Source organism: Dryobates pubescens, chromosome 21 (genome assembly GCF_014839835.1).
Source record: "Dryobates pubescens isolate bDryPub1 chromosome 21, bDryPub1.pri, whole genome shotgun sequence".
Taxonomy (NCBI): Eukaryota; Metazoa; Chordata; class Aves; order Piciformes; family Picidae; genus Dryobates; species Dryobates pubescens.
In genome coordinates, this window is record NC_071632.1 from 19006273 (window position 1) to 19028293 (window position 22021).

General features: G+C 47.3%; 1 protein-coding gene across 1 annotated transcript in view; it reads right to left on the minus strand.

The window, feature by feature from the left end:
- OBSCN (obscurin, cytoskeletal calmodulin and titin-interacting RhoGEF) overlaps positions 1–22021 on the minus strand; it is a 142868-nt gene that overhangs the window by 24834 nt on the left and 96013 nt on the right. The window contains exons 64-82 of the mRNA XM_054171381.1: positions 19598–19864; positions 16311–16583; positions 15335–15607; positions 12692–12964; positions 10207–11553; positions 9028–9306; positions 8031–8109; positions 7541–7659; positions 6566–6763; positions 5341–5373; positions 5133–5231; positions 4462–4680; positions 3546–3612; positions 2711–2739; positions 2282–2401; positions 1977–2116; positions 1150–1350; positions 611–693; positions 24–197 (exon numbers count right to left, since the gene is read on the minus strand). Coding sequence (XP_054027356.1) covers positions 24–197; positions 611–693; positions 1150–1350; positions 1977–2116; positions 2282–2401; positions 2711–2739; positions 3546–3612; positions 4462–4680; positions 5133–5231; positions 5341–5373; positions 6566–6763; positions 7541–7659; positions 8031–8109; positions 9028–9306; positions 10207–11553; positions 12692–12964; positions 15335–15607; positions 16311–16583; positions 19598–19864 — 4273 coding nt within the window. The remainder of the gene's footprint in view (positions 1–23; positions 198–610; positions 694–1149; positions 1351–1976; positions 2117–2281; positions 2402–2710; positions 2740–3545; positions 3613–4461; positions 4681–5132; positions 5232–5340; positions 5374–6565; positions 6764–7540; positions 7660–8030; positions 8110–9027; positions 9307–10206; positions 11554–12691; positions 12965–15334; positions 15608–16310; positions 16584–19597; positions 19865–22021) is intronic.

Genomic DNA, 22021 nt, shown 5'->3' on the forward strand with positions numbered 1-22021 from the left:
TTGGACTGCATGGGAGTGCCCACCTGGAATGGAAGTGAGCAATGTCATCAACATTTCTGAAGATGGTGGATTTCTGACTGGCAACAGCTCCTGGGACGTTGGGACAGGTCTCAGTGAACTTAAGGTGATGATTCTGGAGGAACAGTAGATCTTGAATGTAATCCTCTTCTGAGATCAACAGCTCTTGAATAAGAACACTGAGGAGAAGACAAAGAGGCAAAAAGAAAGCAAAGAACACCACAATTATCCTTGGCATGTTGAGACTTCCTCCAACATTGGGGCACCCAAAGGCACCAAGGTGCTGAAGTTTATGATTTGGGGGAAATCAGGTTTCAGAGGGGCATCATGCAAATTCCTTCTTTCAGGTCACCTCATGATTTAGACTGCCTGAGATTTTTCTAGGCTGAAATCAACAGGGGAAAATCAATCAAAGTGAAGAAGTGACAAGTCTGAGAGAATCATGAGCTTGCTTGAATTTAGGAGCAGGGAAGTGGCAGGACTCAGCAGAACAAAACCAGTGACTGACTGGGGGGATGTAGATGCCAGCATTCACCTTAGTTCAGAAGGCAGAAAAAGCCCAAGGTGCAAATACCAGATGACAGCAGCTCACCTTAGCTTCCTTTTATACTCATCTTCAGTAACAAACTCTCCAGGGAACTCAGGAACTTCCATTGTTCCCCACTCTGGTGACAACTAAAATACAAGAATAAAACATTATTCTTTAACATTGTCAATGCACACTGAGGAATGTCCCTTGTGTGTTCACAGCCCCTTTCACCTATTCCTAAACCAGCATGGGGTCTCTTTTTTTTGCTGGGGGATGATTGGTCCTTTGAACTCAGCCCCCCACCTGCACACACAGAGAAATGTTCACAGGATGTTAGGGGTTGGAAGGGACCTCTGGAGATCATCGAGTCCAACCCCCCAAGCCAGAGCAGGACCATAGAATCTAGCTCAGTGTTGTCTCATCAGAGCATCTGTCTGGCTCAGTGCATCCAGTGCTGTCTAATCAGAACACCAAAATGTCCAGTCATGTTACAGACACCTTCAACAAGCTCCTCCTCCACCACTCCTTGCAAAAGGGGTGGCTCAAAGCTGCAGAAGAAGACCCTTCTTTCCCATGAAAACCAAACACAGCATGATCCTCACCTTTAATTTCTTATCCAGGTAAGCTGGAGATACCCAGCCCTGTCGAGAGGGGCTGGATTTTGTGGGTTTAGTCCTGACCAGCCACTTCAGAGGATGAGCTGAATCAAGAACTTCTACATATTGACCTTCCTTCAAAGTGATGGCCTCCTTGTCAGGAGCAGCAGGCACGTAGTCAGCTGTGACCATGTAGACATCAAAGATCTGCAGGCAGGAAAGGACAGACAGTCACTTGGAGCTCTGAAACCAGGGTACAGCAACAGCAGCAGAGCATGAGAGCTTATCTATTCAATGTTTAAAGGTTTCTCCTCCCAGCCCTTGAACAGCAAGAAGAATCACAGTTTGCTTTTTGCAAGCAGAAAGCTAGGATTCTCTAGGAGGCTCAGGCCATGTTTTCAGCACTACCAGTGATGTTTTGGACTGGCATCATGAACCAGTGAAATTTTCTTTTAAAGCAAAGCAAATGATGGTCCTGAAATGGTTTTATTCTCCCAGGCAACCGGCACCAGAAGAAGAGGACAGTCTCAAGCTGTGCCAGGGGAGGTTTAGGCTGGATGTTAGGAGAGATTGGCCATTGGGATGTGCTGCCCAGGGAGGTGGTGGAGTCACCATCACTGGAGGTGTTTAAGAAGAGCCTGGGTGAGGCACTTGGAGCCATGGTTTAGTTGATTAGATGGTGTTGGGTGATAGGTTGGACTGGGTGATCTCAAAGGTCTTTTCCAATCTAGTCAATTCAATTCAATTCTATGCTATTCTATTCTACGCTACTTTACTCTACCCTCCCCTCCCCTCCCCTCCCTTTATTAAACTTGTCCACAAAGTTATCACACCTCTCCTCTGGAATCCCCATCTTCAGATTCAGAGGAGGACTCCTGAGCAATGGATGAAGGTCTGGAGCGTCCATGGCGAGGAGATGCAGAGGGAGTTTTGGACTCATCATCGCTTTCTGCACCTGGCACTCGGAGCGTAGCTGAAAAAGCAGAGCAGCAGCAAAGTGTGAAACGCTTATGCAGGATGACTGTCTCAATGCCTGCTTTACAAATCTCACTGATGTTTGGAGTAAGCCCCAGTGATGCCTAAATAAAAGTTACACATTGTTCCACATCAATGAAAGTGAGTTTGCCAGGTTCCTTACCCTGACTGATTTTTGCAGACACCATCTCTGAGATACGAGAGGTGAGTTTCTGGAAGAACTCCTCTGAGCCTACATCAGCTAATGAAATAGGGGTTTTGGGCACTCCAGCTTCAAGGTCTCCTGCAAATGAGAGAGTTTGTTATTAAGCAGGCAGTGTCATTGGAAAGCCAGCTCTTGTTTGAGTAATAAATTCCTTCTGGAGAAGGAATCTCTAATTTTGGTCACTTCCCCTGTTCTTAAAAGTATGCTTGCTCACATTTCACCCCCCAAAAATTCACCCTTGAACAGAGACCAGCCCTGTAAAGCTCCATCATTTCAGACAGTTCCAGGAAAACAGGGCAGAAGTAGGTGGTCATCATGAAATACACAGCCAATCTCAGCTGTAGATGTGAGGGGTAGGAGCAGGAAAGATGAGAGAGCTTCTCTTACCTTCTCTTCCTTCAGAGGGATGAATATCTCTGGAAAAGGAGGAGTAAAACAGAGTTAAAAGTTAAAGTAAAATGTGTAGTAAGGAGAGCTAAATGAGAAACACCTCATCCCTCTCACACCTTCTGTGTGAAGGCTGGGAATATCTAGACTGGGACACTGGTTTGGGCCACAGCTGCTGGCAGGTGATACTCGCCAAGGCCAACACGAGAACTGGGCCATCTGGCTCATAGAGGCACAGAAACACTGGGGGAGGTCTTAATCTTCAGGATTTAAGCCTTAATTTAGGAGTTAATGCTATCTGAGAATTCTCTTTATTCCTGACTTTTATTTCACTTGAGAAGACCTGGCTGCTCAGGGAGCAGGCTGCAGAACAGAGCAGCCTCCATCTCTCTGGTTCTGCTGGGACTTTAATCTCTGCTGACTCTGAAATAAAGCTAGTACAGTTTGAGGCACTATGGCAAGTGGGAATCTGAAGTCTTGGCCAGGTTACAGTGAGCTAGTGCTCAACAGTTTCCAGTGGTTTCCTCAGGAAACCAAGGACTGGGGAATCATAGAATCAGTGAGGTTGGAAAAGACCTCAAGGATCATCAAGTCCAACCTGTCACCCAAGACCTCACGACTACAAAACCATGGCACCAAGTGCCACCTCCAGTCCCCTCTTGGACACCAAATGCTGTGGTCCTGCCAAGAGATGTGCTCCTATTGCATCAGAGTGCCTGTGTGAGACATGAGCAGAAGGTGTTCAAAGTAAACACTGCCTAAAAGTGACCCATGGGAACGTCTGCAGGGTGGTACCTGCACTGGTCCACTTTAGCACAGGCAGCCAACCACTTACCCCAGTGTGGTCATGATGGCTTCTGACACCATCACACGCTCCTGGGTCAGAACTGCAGCCTCTTTCACTGTGAGATGAGGGTTTATAATTAGAGCAGAGAATGAAAAGAATGGGGTTTAAATGTATTTAATGCAGGATAGTGCATACTGGGAGCACTGCCATGCTGAATCTCCCCTCTTGGCAGCTCCTGCCCTGGGAATATCATACAACCCCCTCAGATGATGCAAATATTTTGTTCCTCTCCCTGTTCACAGAGATGTAAAACTGCACCACAGAAATGCTCAAGCTATGCTCCTGTGTCTCTTAGTACAGAAAAAGTATGGGATGTCAGAAAACTGGAGTCCCTCACAGTGCTGCCCCTACTCCCAGTCTGTATTTCCCTGTCCTTCATCTTACTGAAGCAATTGTGTGGGAAGGGGCCTTGGAAAGCTCTGCAAAGGGGGAATCAAATAATTCTAGCTGCTTTAAGGCAAACCTATAATACAAAACACCTTAGCAGAGTGAAGCACTTAAAACCATTTTTCAAAGGGTGACTTTTTCTGGTTCCTCTGCATTGCCTTTCTTCCTGTCCTTTTCCTTCCTGCAGAATTTGGTTGTCTCTTAGACCTGTCTTCTCTTTATGCAGAAGAGAGCCTGCTGTTAATCCAAGAGACTAAGCGCAAGAACCTAAACTGAGCCAAGCTCACACAAGAACCTAAACTGATCCAAGCTCACACAAGAACCTAAACTGATCGAAGCTCACACAAGAACCTAAACTAACTATGGTAGTAAAGAGCAAGCAGAGCCATGGCTAATCTTGGGCAAATGCATTTGCTTCCAGTTGTGGTTTGATTCCTTTCTTTATCAGTCATGGCTGCTTTTCTCTTGGGCACTGTATAAAGGCTCACAGAGTGCTTGTGCTGTCACAAAGACTTACCATCTGCGACTTCCAGGGTGGCAGTGCAGATGGACTGGCCAGCCTTGTTGGTGGCAATGCAGGTGTAAGATCCACTGTACTTCTTTTTAACATCCAGCAGGATCAGACTGTGATGCAGATTTGAACTGGCAAGTTTATACCCAGGAGTTTCTGGTTTGATCCACAGGATGCCTTCTCGAGACTCTTCTTTCAGCCAAGTAATTTCTGGTGGTGGATGTCCTAAAGGAAAGCCAATGCAATGAGCTTTAAGGTTCCTAGTGGTGTTCCTTCCTTACAGTGAGGAGCCATGCTGTGCATAAATGCTGTTTTGATCTGTTTCCTGATGCTTTCCCAACAACAGCAGGCAAGATGCATAACAAAGGGGCATTAAAGCTTTCTGCAGCACACTCCAAAGAACATGAAACCATTTTGTAAGACCAAAACTGTTAATCAACACATCTTCATAAGAGTAGGAAGTGTTGTTACCCCTGTTTTTACACACAGGGCTGTAGAGCTGCAGATGAGCAAGATGCTATTGTGTAAGGCACATAAAAAGTCTCACAGAGTAGAGCCCCAGACTTCAGATACAGGAGATGAGGTTACAATGAGTTGGGTCAGAGAGCCCAGAATGTGTCATGATGTTAGGAAGTTTTTAAGTGTCAGGCAGAGAGGCAAAGTAGCTATCCACTTACCTTCCACTTTTACAGATAATGTGATGCTGGCACCTTTTTTCACCTTTTTATTAGTAAACCTTTCCAAGAACCTGGGTGGGATCAGCTGCTCACGGGAATCTGAAAGTGACATTATTGATGACTCATGGTGTGACCCCTGCTGTGTGAGCTTAGGCTACTAACAAACATTCCTAAGGGCTCTGTTATCACCTGCCACAGCTTCTCTTACCTGTGTCTGCTGGCTCTTCTTTCTCATAAGGATCTGTAACACAAGGAGGAAAACCAAAATGAGAAGTACAGATACCTTTGTGTCCATAAATAAGAGTGACTCCAGGGGATCACTGCTTGCTGGAGAGACTACAGAGAATTGTTAGTGCCAGAGAATTGTTAGTATCAGAGAGAACTGAGAAATGAATGGGAGAATTGGTAGTAGCAGAGGCCATCAGTACTAATGAGATGAAGCATTAAAGTGAAGGATGTTGGGCAAGAATGAAATGGATGCTTATAAATCATAAAATGGTTTGGGTTGGGAAAAAAACCTTAAAGGCCATCTAGTTCCAGCCCTCCTGTTGTGGGCAGGGATATCATCCATTAGACCGGGTTGCTCAAAGCCCCATCCAGCCTGGGCTTGTTCCAGACACATAGCTCATTACTTAACAAAGGATCTTGATCCCAGATGGAGGTGAAATATTTCAGTAGCAGTTGGGAAAGATGAATAACTGTCAGGAGGAGTATTTAGCCAGTACTCATGCCATGGTTAAAGAATGCACTGCAAAGTTCCTTTTAAATGGTAACTTGATAATGTACATGTTCCAGAGGATCATCCATTGAAAGTCTCTCTGGAGACATTCAAGACCCATCTGGATGTGTTCCACTGCTAGATTCCATGGTCCTGGATACAGTTGAAGTTCAGTCATACCAACACTGATTCCCAGCAGGTTTAGCACATGAGTAAATCAGCTGTCCCATCCTCCCTTCTCTCCCAAATTTAAGTTCTCTAAGACTGGAGATATCAAGGATGAGGCCCTGGGCAACCTGATCTAGTTGGGGATGTCCCTGATGACTGCAGGGAGGTTGGACTGGATGAGCTTTGGAGGTCCCTTCTGGCCTGGACCATTCTATGATTCTATGACTGGTTTAGTACATAAAGAAACTGAGCAAAGACTCGATGACCTTCAAAGGTCCCTTCCAACCCCTAACATCCTGTGATCCAGTGGAGGATTTGTTTTGTCAAGTCACATCAATTAATCAATTATTCAAGTTACATCAATCATTAGAGAGGTGGCATGCCTCACCTTCAGGAGACACAGCACATTGACAGGGAAACCAAGATTGAGCTGTGTCATCTTTCAGCTACAGACTTCCCCACCTCACTCGGCTCACCTTGGAGGGCTAAAATGGGAAGAGGCACTGGAACAGAGGAAAGCAAGAGCCAAAGAGAGTCCAGTGCCTACCTTTGACTACCAGTCTGGCTGATGAGTATGCAGAGCCAGCATTGTTGATGACAAAGGTGGAGTACTGGCCAGCATCTGCCTTGGTGACGTCTCGGATCTCCAGGGAGTGGAATTCTCGTTTGTCAGTCTTCAGGATGCGATCTGAGGGCTTCAAGGGCTGTCCATTTTTGAACCAATAGAGACGAGGCTGTGGGTACCCTGTGAGGAGACACAGGCATGCAGAATTCAAAGCATCTCCCAACATCAGTTTGGGAGCATCTCCCAACAGGCCAGGTCCTTCTAAGTAAGAGCCAAGGAATCCTCAGCTCTTCCCAGGGCTGATGCTGCCAGAATATACCCAATTAGGAACGGCTGCAAAGTCATGAAGTGCTGTTTATCCGCTAAAAGGCTTTTCTGCCTCTTCAGTTCTGGCACTTCTCATGTTGGCTGCATGTGGAAAAGCTTTCCAGGTGGGAAAGGGAACACTTGTGTCTGACTTGCAATGTACACAAATAGAAAAGCTGAGGCCCAAGCAGCTCTCATCCTACTTACAGGCAGCAATCAAAGAGGAGAACTCCTACCTGTCCCCATCCCAGACAGTCAACAAGAGGAAAATGTTTTTGCAGTTTTTAGGTTGTTGCACCAACCTCATCTTAGACTAAGACAAACCCAGGACTCTTTCCCTAAAGGCCACCCTCACTACTTTGTTCTATTGCTTATTTCTCCTCCATAACCAAAGTGCTCATAGAATTACAGGTCACAGCTTACAGAAACTTCTGCTTGGAGACATGGACACAGAATGAGACACCCAATCTGCCTGAATTTGCTGCAAAAGTCAACGTCCATCAGCATGAACACATTCTTCTAGCTGGTTTCTGCTAGCATGCTGCAAGATGCTTGGGCTGAGATCACAGCTACAGAAGAGAACATCAGGAAACCACGTCCAACACTTCAGTTTGACAGCCAGACAGGAACAACCCTCAGAGCTCTCCTCACCTTTCACTTTGAGGTGAAATTTAGCCAGCGATGCTCCAGGTGCCACATGAATATCATGAAGCTCATCAAATATCTGGGGCAACTGCTCCTCCTCAAAGGCAGACGACTCCTGTTCTCGGCTAAGAAGCAGTTAGAAACAGAAAGGAGAAAGTCAGCAAGCCAGAAAGGAGTCAAGACTCAGAATCTCCAGTTCTAGCTTAATTCAGTCTGTGGGGTTTTGTCATGCTGACAACAGGTTCAGCACTGTTTGACATCGGAAGTAACAGAGTGGTACCATGAAGAACTATCCAGGCTCACCCAAAGGCAGCCAGAGCAAGTCTGCACATGATACATGTCCAGTGTTTGCAGTTATTGCACCTCAGCTGCTTCATTTGTTCCTTTAGGACATTAAACTGATCCTGCTAGACAGAGGACAGCCAGGCTTGGCATAAACACACCTATTGACCTTCTCAAGTCAGAAGTAACAAAGAGCTAGAGCTCAATATTTTACCTTGAAATATAACCTTTGGCACTGTAGTAAGAAGATGTCTCTGTTGCATCTGCTGCTGTCTCATAGTCAGTGCTGGTCACTGTTAAATGAAAAATGAAGTGTTTGATGTAATCTGAGGTTTGAAATTGCTTTTCTTACCATAATTAGAGTTTCCCTACTGTTCTGGCAGGTAGATTTCACATTGCCAGTGCAGGAGGATGCCACAGTGCTTCGCTCTGAGCCTTGAGAGGTTCACAGTGAAACCCAGCATGCCCAGGTGACCAAGGCAGCCAAGAGCATCCTGGCTTGTGTCAGCAATAGTGTAGCTAGAAGGACCAGGGCAGGGATTGTCCCCCTAGACTGAGCACTTGTGAGGCCACACCTAGAATACTGGGCTCAGTTTTGGGGCCCTCACTACAAGAAGGACATTGAGGAGCTGGAGCAGGTCCAGACCAGGACAACAAAGTTGGTGAAGGGCCTAGAGCAAAATTCTTAGGAGCTGCTGAAGGAATTGGGGTGGTTTAGTCTGGAAAAAAAGAGACTGGGGGGAGATCTGTTCATTCTCTACAATTGCCTGAAAGGAGGCTGCAGCAAGGTAGGGCTCAGTCCATTCTGCCAAGAAACAAATTACAGGACAAGAGAAAATGGCCTCCAGTTGTGCCAGGGGAGGTTTAGGTTGGATATTAGGAAAAATGTCTTCCCCAAAAGGGTTGTGAAGCCCTGAAACAGGCTGCCCAGGGCAGTGGTGGTGTCACCATCCCTGGAGGAACCGAAAAGCCCTGCAGACCCACACCTGAGGGACATGGTTTAGTGGTGACCTGGCAGTGTTGGGTTAACAGTTGGACTATTGATGATCTTAAGAGTCTTTTCCAACCACAACAATTCCATGACTCTCTGATGTTGTGGACAATGCATGCATTAACAAAAAAGGAAATCATGTTTTTCTAGAAAATAAAATTCTCTCCATCTCTCAGCAGGACCCTTCCCTTGCCTGGGGTACAGTGATGGGGAGACTCACAGTCCACGCGAAGCTCAGCCTTGGTGGAAGCGACTCCCATGTTGTTTTCAGCGAGGCAACGGTAAACACCCATGTCCGTGGGGACCACAGCTGTGATGATCAGCTGGTGGCAGCCTTCCTGGTCCTCATTGATCATGTAATGATCATTTTCTTCAATGGCCTTCCCATCCTTGAACCAGCGAACCGTGGGGAGTGGTTTGCCAACCACAAAGCAGTCAAAGCTGACCGGGTAGCCGTCTTGGACCTCTTGGTTTTGGAGCTCAGTCATGAACATGGGAGCTGAAGTCAGGATTGTTAGGAGAGAGGAAAAGCAAAGCTTGGTTGTGTTCAAAGCTGTGTTCTAAGAGCTCTGCTGCCCAGTGCCTGACAATTTCTGGCTTCTAGGGATTTTTAATTGCAGAGCGAGAGATTTCATCTGTGGGGGGGACAGGCTCTGCTCACTTGCTCCCTGGGAGAGGACAAGGAGCAAGGGATGTAAGCTGCAGCACAGCAGGTTCCACCTCAACACAAGGGAGAACTTCTTTACTGTAAGGGTCACAGAGCACTGGAACAGGCTGCCCAGAGAGGCTGTGGACTCTCCTTCTCTGGAGACTTTCAAGGCCCATCCGGATGCATTCCTTTGTGACCTGAGCTAGATTGTATGGCCCTGCTCTGGCAGGGGGGTTGGACTCAATGATCTCTTTGGGTCTCTTCCAACCCCTGACACCCTATGACCCTGTGAAAAGATTGGCCATGGGAATGTGCTGCCCAGGGAGGTGGCGCAGCCACCATCACTGGAGGTGTTTAGGAGGAGACTGGATGGGGTGCTTGGTGCCATGGTTTAGTTGCTTAGATGGTGTTGGGTGATAGGTTGGACTGGATGATCTCAAAGGTCTTTCCCAACCTGGTTAAATCTGTATTCTACATGTATTTGGAGTCACCATCCCTGGAGGTGTTCAAGAGGGGACTGGACGTGGCACTTGAAGCCGTGGTTTAGTAGTCATGAGGTGTTGGGTGACAGGTTGGACTTGATGATCTTTGAGGTCTCTTCCAACCTTATTGATTCTATGATTCTACAGCTTCCTTTGCTTTCATCTGAGCTGGTCTGGCAAAGTTAATGTTTTGGGGGGGGCGGGGGGGAGGAATCTCAACCCACCACACTCTCTTTTCCACAAACATAAATAGGGTTGCTGCACCCACCTGTATCCGAGGTCAGCAAAGGTGGTGGAGGCCTCGCCATGGAGGGTGCGAACTTCCCGTGGGTGGGTGGTGTTGCTTTCCCAATGCGCAGCTCGATCTTTTTCGGGCCCTGTTCCAAAATGTCGATCTCCACAGGGATTCCCAGCGCTCCAAACATCTCCCTGAACCGCGTGGCAGCACCCCTGGCCTCGGCCAGGACTTCAAACTTGATGTAGATGTACTGGTCGTCCTCGCGGTACGTCTGATGGTCCACCACCTCTATGTCCCCTTCGTCTGCGCTGACAAAGAGCTCTTCCTCCACGTCGGAGATCTGGGTGGAGATCTGGGCCCTGAAGAGTCTGTGAAGCCTCCTTCCTGCTTTACGGAAGGCGTCGTCCAGCTCGCTGCCGGAGGAGCTCTCCGTCTCGCTGTCAGCGCTTTGCTTGGCCTGCTGCTCCTTGTGAAGGGCCTGAGCTTCCTGAGCGCCAATCACCACCTTGGCGCTGTGGGAAACCTTGCCAAATTTGTTGGAGGCCTCGCAGGTGTATTTGCCTGCGTCCTTCTTGTCCAGGCCGGTGATGATGAGCGAGCAGGTCCCATCGTTGTAGTTGTCTATGTGGTAGTAGCGGCCGTCCGAAAGCTCTTGGCCGTCTTTCAGCCAGCGGATGCTCATGTCGCTCTTGCTGTGGGCCACGCACTCCAGGTGGAGAGTGCTGCCGGGCTCCCCGGAGAAGTCTTTGAAGGTCTCGGTGAACACTGGGCACTCTTGCTGCTTGATCTCTTTCCTCACTTTGTAGCCTTTGAAGGCAGCTTGGATCTTCACGGCAGCCTTGTTCATGGAAGGATCGTCTAAATCCGGCAGTTCTGGTTCAGCTGGCTTAGCGGCTGGGGCAGCCACCACGGTCTCCACGGTGGATTTCTCCCACTGCTTCCACAGTTTGCCTGACTGCACCTTGCTAGTGACACTGATACTTTTCTTCCCAGCTTTCTTGAGGTAGTTTACGAGCGAAGGAGTCCCAGCTCTAGACTCATCATCTGAGCTCGTGAAAGAGAAATCCGCTTCTCCGGTCCTAGCCAGCTCGTCACATGTTGAGTACTCCTCTGAGTAATAATGAGACATCTCTGCTTCCTCCTTCCTCAGCTTCTGAAGCTTCTCATCCTCTTCAGGCAATTCACTGATGGAATCCAAGGTGGGCTCTCTGCTCATCCGGCGTTTCTTGGCCAGGGCTTCCCACAGGAGGTGAAGGTCTCCCTCCTGAGCAGCTTCAGGGGGTAAGCTGGGCTGGACATGGCCATCCACCATCTCTTCTGGTTGGCTTGCAGCAGGTGCTTCCCTGGCGATCTCTTTGAGCATTGCTGCTGTGGGAACTGAGGAGAATTAAGTTGATAAGATGTTAAAAAGCAAAGTCTGTGACTAAACAGTGAGAAAGCACAAGGACACATCACTCTAAAGCCTGGGCAGAGGCATATCAGGGGCATTTAAGTAAGCATTCTGTTGAGAATATCATGTGAAATTAATAGCTGGGTTTGGTCAGGGGCAGTTTACGACCCTCCTTTGAGCAGGAAGGTAGACTGCACTATCTCCAGAAGCCTTTCCAACATCAAGCATCCTGTGATTCCATACATGTGCATAAGAGGTGGCCAAACAATTTTACTCCTTGCAAATCTGAACCCAATAAATCAATTTCTACCCATTTTGAATGTTGCAGTTGGTGAATATCCAGTCAAGACTGTCAGTGGAGCTGGAAAGCTCTTCAGGTTCATCCTATTTTACAGCCAGACAGGGCTTCAATGACTAACTTAGCCCTTCACTGATCATAATGGGAGCTGAGACTCTCGCCTCATATAGAGGTACATACCTCAGGTTAGGTATATCTAAGTGTGAAGGCTGTGACTCCACCTTTGTGACACATTGAGTTGCCTTTGCCCAGTGCCTTTTGAGATGCTCCAGGATGTCTGGGACATCCACATGTGGCTCTCAGAGAATGTACAGAAACTATGAGGGCTCTGGGTCTCAGCAGAGAAGGAGCTGGAGGCATGGGATGATATCCTGATGTGCCTCAACAGTGCTAGATACCTGTGTGGGCCACTAATCCCACTACAGGGACAAAATCCAGCTTCCTAAGCTCTGTGAGCTAAAGCCATCTGGCATGTCTAGGGCAGGGGCCAGCAGATACCATGCAGAACATAGAAAGCCCTCCCTTCCTCAAGTGGCAGCTGAAGACCAAGGGAGATACCCTTAAGACCTCTCAAAAGACAGCAGAAGGCCATGCAGAAAGAACTGCATCCCACCTTAAATATCAGGCTTAAAAAATTCTCCTCTGAGCAGCTCAAAGTTTTTAGGGATTCAGAAACATACTGAGCAGTATCTGCCAGGGAGACAACAATTCTCTGTGGACTTCAGACACAGCTTGTAAAAGAAAATGAATTCCAGTCCAAGCTGTGGAGCTGTCTTTGGATGTCCATAAGCAGAACTGGTTTAACACCACAAGATTAAGCTCTCTACCTTCAAGAGACAAGCTGGCAACAGATTTCACTTCAGGAGAAACCATGCAGGTGTATGTGTCCTGGTCTTCAGGTTTAAAGGCATGAATAATGAGTATCTGCTTTGTTCCATCAGACCGGATCTCGTATCTCCCTCCAGCTTTTATTTGCTCTTTTCCTTTGAACCACGTCACTCCCTCTTCAGTTTCACTCGACAAGCTGCACTCCAAGCGAGCCACCTCCCCTTCTGCAACTGATCCTCCCACCAAGGGATGGCTGACTGTAACTGAGGGCTCTGCAATTACCCAAAAAACCCACAATTAACAGAAAGAACATGTCATCATCTGGCTTTAAGGCACTCGACAGCACTCTGTCAAATACCCAAGCATCCCATCCTTCACTCATAGATTCTTTAGCTGTTGTAGACAACCAAAGGGGAAAAAAAACCCACCACCACAACCAAACCAACCAAACAAGTGGCAGCACCCAAAGTTTGCACTTCCAAAGAATACATCTAACTTTGCAAGCCCTCCCAGCAGTGAAACCAGCTCCACCGACACATCTGCATGCAAAAGTGGTTGCATTTTTCGCATTCCTGGCTGTGTTTGCTGATCTTCATTTACCCATCACCAGCTTTCAAGCAGTCCTACAGATTCTAGAAGGTCTTAAGGGTTAGAGGTGAAGTGGTTCTGAAGTGAGAAGAAGAGAAAGAAAGAGTGAAACTAATACAAAAAGAAAAGCCATAGTTAAAAGTGGTGTTTGACTCAGGCATGAAAGGAAGAATAAATCCATAATAATAAATATTTACACTTGCTCAAAAAGAATAAAGAGTTTAAAAAGCCAAAATTCTCTGCATCTCCTTGACTTTGGAAGGACTTTGTATGGCTGTCATACCCAAAATGGAGTCAAGACAAATGCACTGAACAAGAAGATGTTGACTGGGATGGAAGAGCACACAGCTGAGCTCCCCAAAACAGCACACTCCTGAGCATCATCTGCCCCGCTGCAGATGTCAGTGAGGTGAGGAGACTCACCTCAAGGAATTTGTTGGGCACTCAGCTATCACAGAATGAGCTGCAAGAAAAGAAAGATTGAGGGAGGGGCTCTCCATCCCACCGTAGCTTCCAAAGTTTCACCAACAGACAGCAGGAACTGTGTCCTCCAGTATTTCTTTGGGGGGGGGGGTGTGTGGAAAAAGAGATCCAAATAATATGAGAGGGAAAGATGGGTGAAGAAGACAACATTGCCCTGCACACTGCATTGGCACCAGGGTCTCAGTCACCCCAAATGCATTCCAACATGCTCCTCTTCACTCATTCCATCCAAAGTCCACCAGAAAAGGAACTCGTGGTGACCCCACCACACATGGATACAGTGCAGACTGCAAGGCAGCTTGATGGAGTTTGGAGAAAATAAGTGCTGAGTACTAACAAGGCAGCAGGTTTTGCCCATGGCAGCCCAGAACAACTTTTCCAAGCTCTTTCTCCTCTATTGTGTGGGCAGCAAAGCACTGAAAGACGTTGTAGAGAGTGAACTCTTCCAGGAGATGCCTGGAACGGGTGAAGCAGGCATGCCATGCGAAACACAAGGTCTGCAGCCGCTTGCAGTCCTCCCTGGGGGCATCTCTTGGTTCTCACCTAGCTGCACCATCTGAGGGAAGTGCACTGCCTCGCTGGCCCCCACTTTGTTCACAGCTGAGACTCGAAACCTGTAGGGTTCACCTGGGCTGAGATTGTCCACCACAAACTCCATGTTTGGAACAATGCCCTTGCTGCAGGACTGCCAGCCAAGACCTGGGATTTTCCTCTCCACGTTGTAGCCTAGGATGTCAGAACCGCCGTCGCTCAACGGCTTGCACCAAGACAGAGTTACAGAGTGACTGGTCTTACTTAGAACTTCTGGTTCCTCAGGTGGATCAGGGTGGGCTGAAGGCACAACAGAGGTCCCATGATGTATGACATAAGCAATAATGCTTTGCAACCAAAACAACCAAGAGCCTTCTACAAGCAACGAGAAGGAAGCACAACAGATTCTAATCTCACTGCAAACTTGAGCAAGAACATGCTCACGACCGTGAGACATACCTGTGCACCACTGAGTTCTCCTTTGTCTGCCCAGACCTACACTGCTAATGACAAGCATTCATTTTCCAACTGTCATCTCACACACTTAATGTCACATATTAGCATGATTTTTTTTCCCCCTACAGCTTTGTCCCATGCAGAATAACAGTGACCCAAAGCTGTTATCGAGGAACTTGTCGGAGCACGTCAAAAGAAGAGCAATGAAGCTGGTGAAGGGTCTAGATCACAAGTCCTGGGAGGAGTGGCTGGGGGGAAATGGGGTTGTTTAGCTTGGAATTGTAGAATCATTTAGGTTAGAAAAGACCTTCAAGATCTTTGGGTCCAGCCATCAAGCCTACTCTACCAAGTCCACCACTAAGCTATGTTCCCAAGCAGCACAATCATTTTCTTTTGATGAGGTGGACTATTTCTGGTCAAAGGACAAGTGGCCCAGCAGCATCTTCTCAGTCTAAGAACAACAGTTTGAGGCATGCAAGGCAAAGAGGAAAGAATCAACACAAAGATTAGAAAACTCAGTGTTGCAGCTCAGTACCAAGGTCTGAGATTTCAAGTGCCACTGGGCCAGAGCAACGGCCACTTACCTATCACAGATAACTTGGCTGATGAAATGGCTTCCCTGGAAGCAAAGGTCACCTCTCCAGAATGATGTGGCTGGGCTTGTTTAAGAACAAGTGTGTATTTGTTTCCATCTGCTTGTATCTCCCAGTCCTCATCTGACTGGATCTCAGCATCGTTACTGTACCAGGTAACTTCATTAGCTGGCACAGCTTCACTTAGAGCGCAGCTGAATGTAGCTCTCTGCCCTGGAGAGACCTCCACATCTCTGATGGGCTGCAAGATCTGTAGGCGCCACCCTATGGATAAAGACAGGTAATCAAACCCCCTCAGTTAGAATAGTGGAATAGTTTTGCTTGGGAGAGACCTCCAAGTTCAGTTAGAGAATAAAACACAGGAGAGAGATTCTGTGAGTGTTTGTGTTGATGCTTTGGACCACCAGACCTCGGAGACCAAGGAGATCACTAAAAGGGAAGTTCCATGTGGCACTACAACAGAAGGCATCAGCAGGGACTGAGACTTTCCAAAACCTTCAGCAGCAAATGCCAGCTTAGGAAGGACTTTCTTTCTTTCCTAAGTAGCAGAACACTACAATGGAGTCACCATGGATGACTGAGAATGGTTGTTCTGGGACTTCAGATCCTCACAGTGGTCTCCAGTAAAAACATGAAATGCATAACTCAGAATATTGTTGCCATTCTAACTCTCATCTCTAGAGCCTTGACATCCCTATAGACACAACTCAGCAGGATAACTCATTTGCAGCACAACTCATTTGCTGCTGAGTCAGTGCCAGCTGATGATGTTATCTCCATTCCATAGCACATGGAGGAGGATAAAAAGGCAAGGGTAAGATGTCATCCATTTATGGTGTGGGTAGAAGATTTAAGTAAGAAGTAACCAACACGTGCAACTTTTCCTCTCTGCCACTCCTGTTTCCTGCTTTGTTTGCCCTTTCCAGTCAGAAATTCAAGGCATCCCATGCACAAGTTCCTCAGTTACCTTTCACTGTCAAGAAGGCTGAGGTCACCGCATCACTGCACGTGAAAGTCACCCTGCAGCTATCCCGGGGTGTCAGGTTCTTCAGCAGCAGGATATGCCTGAGGCCATTTTCAAAGTACACCATCTCAGTGTTCTCTGTAGTCTTGGCAGGTTCATCATCAATCAGCCAGTTGTAGTTGTAGCACTCAGGCTTGGAAAGGTAGCACTCAAACAGGGCTTCCCCTCCTTCCACAGCTTCCACATTCTCCAAGCCCTGGACAATGCTGTTCTTGGCTACCAAAGAAGGACAATGAGCAACATTATTTGTCTGGCCATGCAGCTCTGAATACTAACAAGCCTTGGTGCACTGGCTGATTCCCACTGCTGGAAAGCCAGTGGAAAAGGTGTGGATGGTGATGGGCTATGCTCATAGGTTTAGCTATTTGTTTCAACACAAAGCTGTATTTCAAACCATTTTGAGTAGTGAGATAGTTTAAAACCTATATAAACCTCTAGGACCTCCAGCATTTCATCCAGACTCCCTCCAGAAACCTGACTTCTGGTTTCACAGCCAGAGGAGAAAAAATGTTGGTGTTTTAAATGAATCAACAGTTGATGAGAAGGGATGGCTCAGGAAGCTGAAGTTAAATCAAATTCCTTCTGTGCCACAGCAGGAAACATTTCCTTTACATCTCCCAGGCAGTGTCATTAGCGTCCTAACTGGGGAGATGTGAATCCACTGGTAGCTCATGATGACATTTCAGTGTCTTGCATGCAAAGCAAATGCAGGAGAAGATTACAGCTGGCCAAACAACAGCGACTGTGGTCTGAGTTAACAGCATGGTTACAAGTCTGGAAACACACAAACAAAATCATCAAACAGGCATCACAAATATTTGGAAGAGTAAATTGCTGGAGTATTACAAAAGCTCAGTGGTGATGCACAAGGTTTATTTTCCACAGTTGTGTGTGGCCACAAACACACTCCATCTGCCTGCAGTCATGCATCAATGGGCTTTGTACACAGGCAAGCAGCCTGATGCAAAATTAGTCAGGGGCTGGTGCATGGGAATATAATTTGTGTTAGAGCAGCTAGATGGATAAATTGCATGCACAAAGTGGGAATGCAGGGATGAGTAAATACACTTTACACAAGCATCATAATATGGCCAGCATCAGTTTTCATACCACAGAATTGTCAAGGTTGGAAGGGACCCCAAGGACAGAATAGAATAGAGTGAACCAGCTTGGAAAAGTCCTCAGAGATCATCCAGTCCAACCTATCACCCAGCACCATCTAATCAACTAAACCATGGCACCAAGCACCCCATCCAGTCACTTCCTAACCACCTCCAGGGATGGTGACTCCACCACCTCCCTGGGCAGCACATCCCAATGGCCAATCTCTCTTGCTGGGAAGAATTTCTTCCTAACATCCAGACTAAACCTCCCCTGGCACAGCTTGAGACTGTGTCCTCTTGTTCTGGTGCTGGTTGCCTGGGAGAAGAGACCAACCCCCACCTGGCTACAACCTCCCTTCAGGTAGTTGTAGAAAGCAAGAAGGTCACCTCTGAGCCTCCTCTTCTGCAGGCTAAGCAACCCCAGCTCCCTCAGCCTCTCCTCCCAGGGCTGTGCTCCAGACCTCTCCCCAGCTTTGTTGCCTTTCTCTGGACATGTTCCAGCAACTCAACATCCTTCTTAAACTGAGGGGCCCAGAAATGGATCATCCAGTTCCAACCCCCTTGACATGGGCAGGGACACCTCACACTAAATCATATTGCTCAGAGCCACATCCGCCTGGCTGCAAAAACCTCCAGGGATGAGCCTTCCACCACCTCCCTGGGCAACCTATTCCTCTGTCTCATCACCCTCATGAAGAACAACAATAACCAGAAGTTACAAGAACCCCAACATGATGTATTTTACAATAGCCACACTTGTGGAGAGCAATGAAAGGTCTGTAAATCCCTAGAGAATGCATAAGTTTGGTTGGCACTGGTGCCCCAAACTACAAAAAAGCAGTCAGCTGCAAATTGTGCCTCCTCTGGGCTGCTCTGAGACTCTACTCATTAATACCTTTTTAAGTTGTGAAAATGGGAAGTGCTTATTGAGGTAAGAAAAATATAACCAATAACATCCTGCTCTTCTGGTTAAGCAGGAACTGTCCAACAAAACCCCAAGATTCAGAAACCAAATCAGAACTCTTGCTCATCTGCTGGCCAAAAAGTGGTAACTCCATACACATCAGGGGAAAAAATTAATCATAGAATGGTTTGGGTTGGAAGGGACCTGAAAGATCACCTAGTCCAACCCCCTGCTGTGGACAGAGACACCTTCAGCTCTACCAGGTGGCTCACAGCTCCACTCAGCTTGACTTTGAACACTTCCAACCCCAAAATCAGTCACAACAATAAAATAACCCAAACAAAACAATCAAAAAACCCCAAACAACCACCCCTCCCCCCCCCCAAAAAAAAGAAGAACAAAAAGAAACAAAAAGCCAACAAAAAACCCAACCAAATCCCAACCCACACCAACCCCAACCCAACCAACCAAAACCCAACCCAAACCAACCAGCCAAAACCCAACCCAACCCCAACCCAAACCAACCAAAACCTCAGGACCATCAGTATAAAATTCTAAGCTTATTGTTAATATTTTGTTACTGCTTCTCAGGCCCCTCACAAATGCTGGTGCCAAGTGAGAAGGCAATTCCTGAGCAATCAGCACTTGAAAGAAGCCAAAAGCCAGGCTGCTGTAGCTTAGATGAGAACAAGATGGAATTTCACACTCTCCGTTCGGGGTTAAGGCACATGGTGAGATCGAAAGCATTCTGTAGCAGCAAACCCCACTCTTGTCATTCCTTTGGTCCTAACATTGCATCTGTGATTTTACAGCAGTTCAGCAGCACACATCCCACTGCAATGACGTTGCAGTTCATTGCAGAGGTGTGACGTGCAAGTGATGCACGCATAGAACGGTGTGGGTCGGAAAGGACCTTTAAAGGTCATCTAGCGCAATCCCCCTGCAGTCAGCAGGGACATCTTCAGTTAGAGCAAGTTGTTCAGAGCCCTGTCCAACCTGATCTGGAGTATTTCCAGGGATGGGACATCTACCACCTCCAGTGAAATGCTGCTCAGATTCATATTCAGTTCCCATGATCTCCCATTTATCGCTTGGCAGCACTGGAGTGGACACCAAAGAGCTGGGATCTGATGTGGCTCTTATCGTCAAGTGCTGCCAGAATTTTTTCCACCTCTTTTAGTTGGAACCCATCATAGTCTTCCTCTTTGGCTGGAAGACCTCACCTTGAACATCAAGGGTAGCCATCACTTGAGTGCCTTCAGCTTCACAAGAATAGATGCCAGAGTCTTCTGGGACCGTGGGTTTAATTTTTAGCATGCTCACATTCCAGTCCTGATCGATAATCACTCGCTGCCCATCTGCATGTATTTCCTGATCATTTTTCTTCCATATGGCGTGCACTGGCCTAGAATACTGGCATATGAACTCTGCTGTGCCATCTTCATCAACAGTTATGTCCTGCATGGGACTGACCACTTCAATGGTCGGATCTGTTAACCAACACGTCAGGAAGGACATGCGTTAGTAGATCCTCATGGAAATGGTAACTTAGAGATCTGTTTTTGACAAGCACAGGGCCTGTGTTGAGCAAGCAGTGTGACAGTGCAAGCAGGAAGATGGCTGGGCACACCAGGGGTTAGCAGTTTAGTTTGTGCTTCTGGCAGCACCGAGCAGGACTGAAGCAAAGCCCACACGTTAGAGCATAGCTATCACACTGGAAAATGAGCCACCAGCAAGTAAGGCTTGAGCTGTAACAGCCCTGAATGTGAACTCCTCTGCAGAACATCTGCTAAGATTCCCTCCAGGACTGATTACCCTCCCAACACTGCTGAGACCCTCTAGACTAGGAAGCACTGTATGTGAAATGTTTCTGTTTCCCAGAGGAGAGGAGGGCAGGTCTGAGGTGTTGAAATGCAGCGGATGGGCTGTTGTGAGGGTTGCTTTCATTAACCATGTGTTCCTCTGCAGCAAAAATATATCCCAGGGTGAAACAGTGTAATTTCCTTGACAGTAGCTGATCTAGAGATGCAGCATCAAATTGCAACTTCAGTTTGAGAGCCCATAAGATGCTGGGAGCAGCTGGATATGCAGATCATAGAAGCTTCATCACTGAAGATGAAATCCACAAGGCTGCTTTTAAGCATCCAGTCTCTCTTTGAAAATACAAGCTCTGCTTCTCAGGAGGCAGCTGTAGAGCACCATAGCTGTGAGCCACTTGGACCACCTTCATACAGCTTGATACACAGGCTGAAAAGAAAAATCTCAGTGAAGTCTGAAAGTGGAAGTTTCTCTGCAACACCTTTCTCAGCACAACTACGTCAGCTGTCCCCCCAGACTGATAGGGCTACAGTGGGACATTAAAAGATGATAGTAAGAGAAAGCTGATACCAGTCTTTAGCTTTCAAAGAAGTGCTCTGATCAGAAGCCAGCTAGAACAAACTACACTGGACCTCTGTCCTGAATGGTCCCCTTGAAACTGGTGCATCAGCTTGAGGATTTGGGATGCTACTTTCAGACCCTGGGAAGCAAAAAGAGCTTTGAGTAAGTCTTTTGGAAAGTTGTTGCAAGCCTTGATCCTGCTCTCAGAGGCTCCTCTACCACCTTGTGTGTCTGCATGTGGGTTTATGGACAGGAGGCATCAATGGCAGCTCATGGAGGGACTGGGAAAGCAAGAAGGTATCTGTGCAGGTGGGGACCACACTGCCATCCCCTTTAAGATGCAGATGTACTCCTCACAGCAAAACGTCACCTCGTGGTCCCAGAGAAGGTTCCACTGACCTGTTGTTCTTTCCCACTGCTAGGTGAAGACCTTTGTGGCCCTATTCACCCATGCTGAATGGCAGAAAGCTCCTTGGGACTTAGGAACCAGCACGTAGCCACCCTGGAACCTGTAATTCTCACCCTGCCAAAGGGGAGCAGAAGAAGGTGGCAGCTTCTTCAAGCTTTTTTCTTTCCCCCTCTGCCCATGCATGAAGATGCCATCATGGTGGGCCATGAGTGAAGGTAGGGCAATGGCATTGTGAAGGCTCAACAAGAAAATCTGCCATGAGATTTCACTTATTCTAGAATATATCCAGTGATACACCAGGAGAAAGGGCCACATGGAACAGAGACAAAGCCAGCTTGTTCCTCGATGAAGAGCAAGCCATGGACAGCTAAATGGATGGAAATGCCTAATTCAAAGACAGATCTACTTTTCCATTTCTGGACAAAATCAAGTGTAGGAACTTGGCTGTTACCAGACTCACAGTTAGAATCTTCCTAGTGTTTTGCTTTCTTACTCAAATTTACTGAGCACAATGCAACTGGGTTTTATTCAAATACGTCTCTCCTCCTGATCCAATTCTAGCCACGTACTAGCTTACCTGTGGTTCAGGTTCACACAAAGAAATCATGTCTCAGCAGAAGCACAAAACACCTCCCCTCACATGTAGGTACCAGCATGAGCTGTGGGCTTGGTCTGGATGATCTCCAGAGGTCCCTTCCCACATCAGTGATGCTCTAATTCTGTGGACTAAAAACCCAGGAGCCCTTCATTCAGCTGAGCAGAGCACCTAACAAGGCATTTATGTTTAATTTACATTTTAGGTGCCCTGCAGTTCTTTGCCTGAAGAGCTCAGAACCAGCTTCTGCCTCTGAAAATGTGA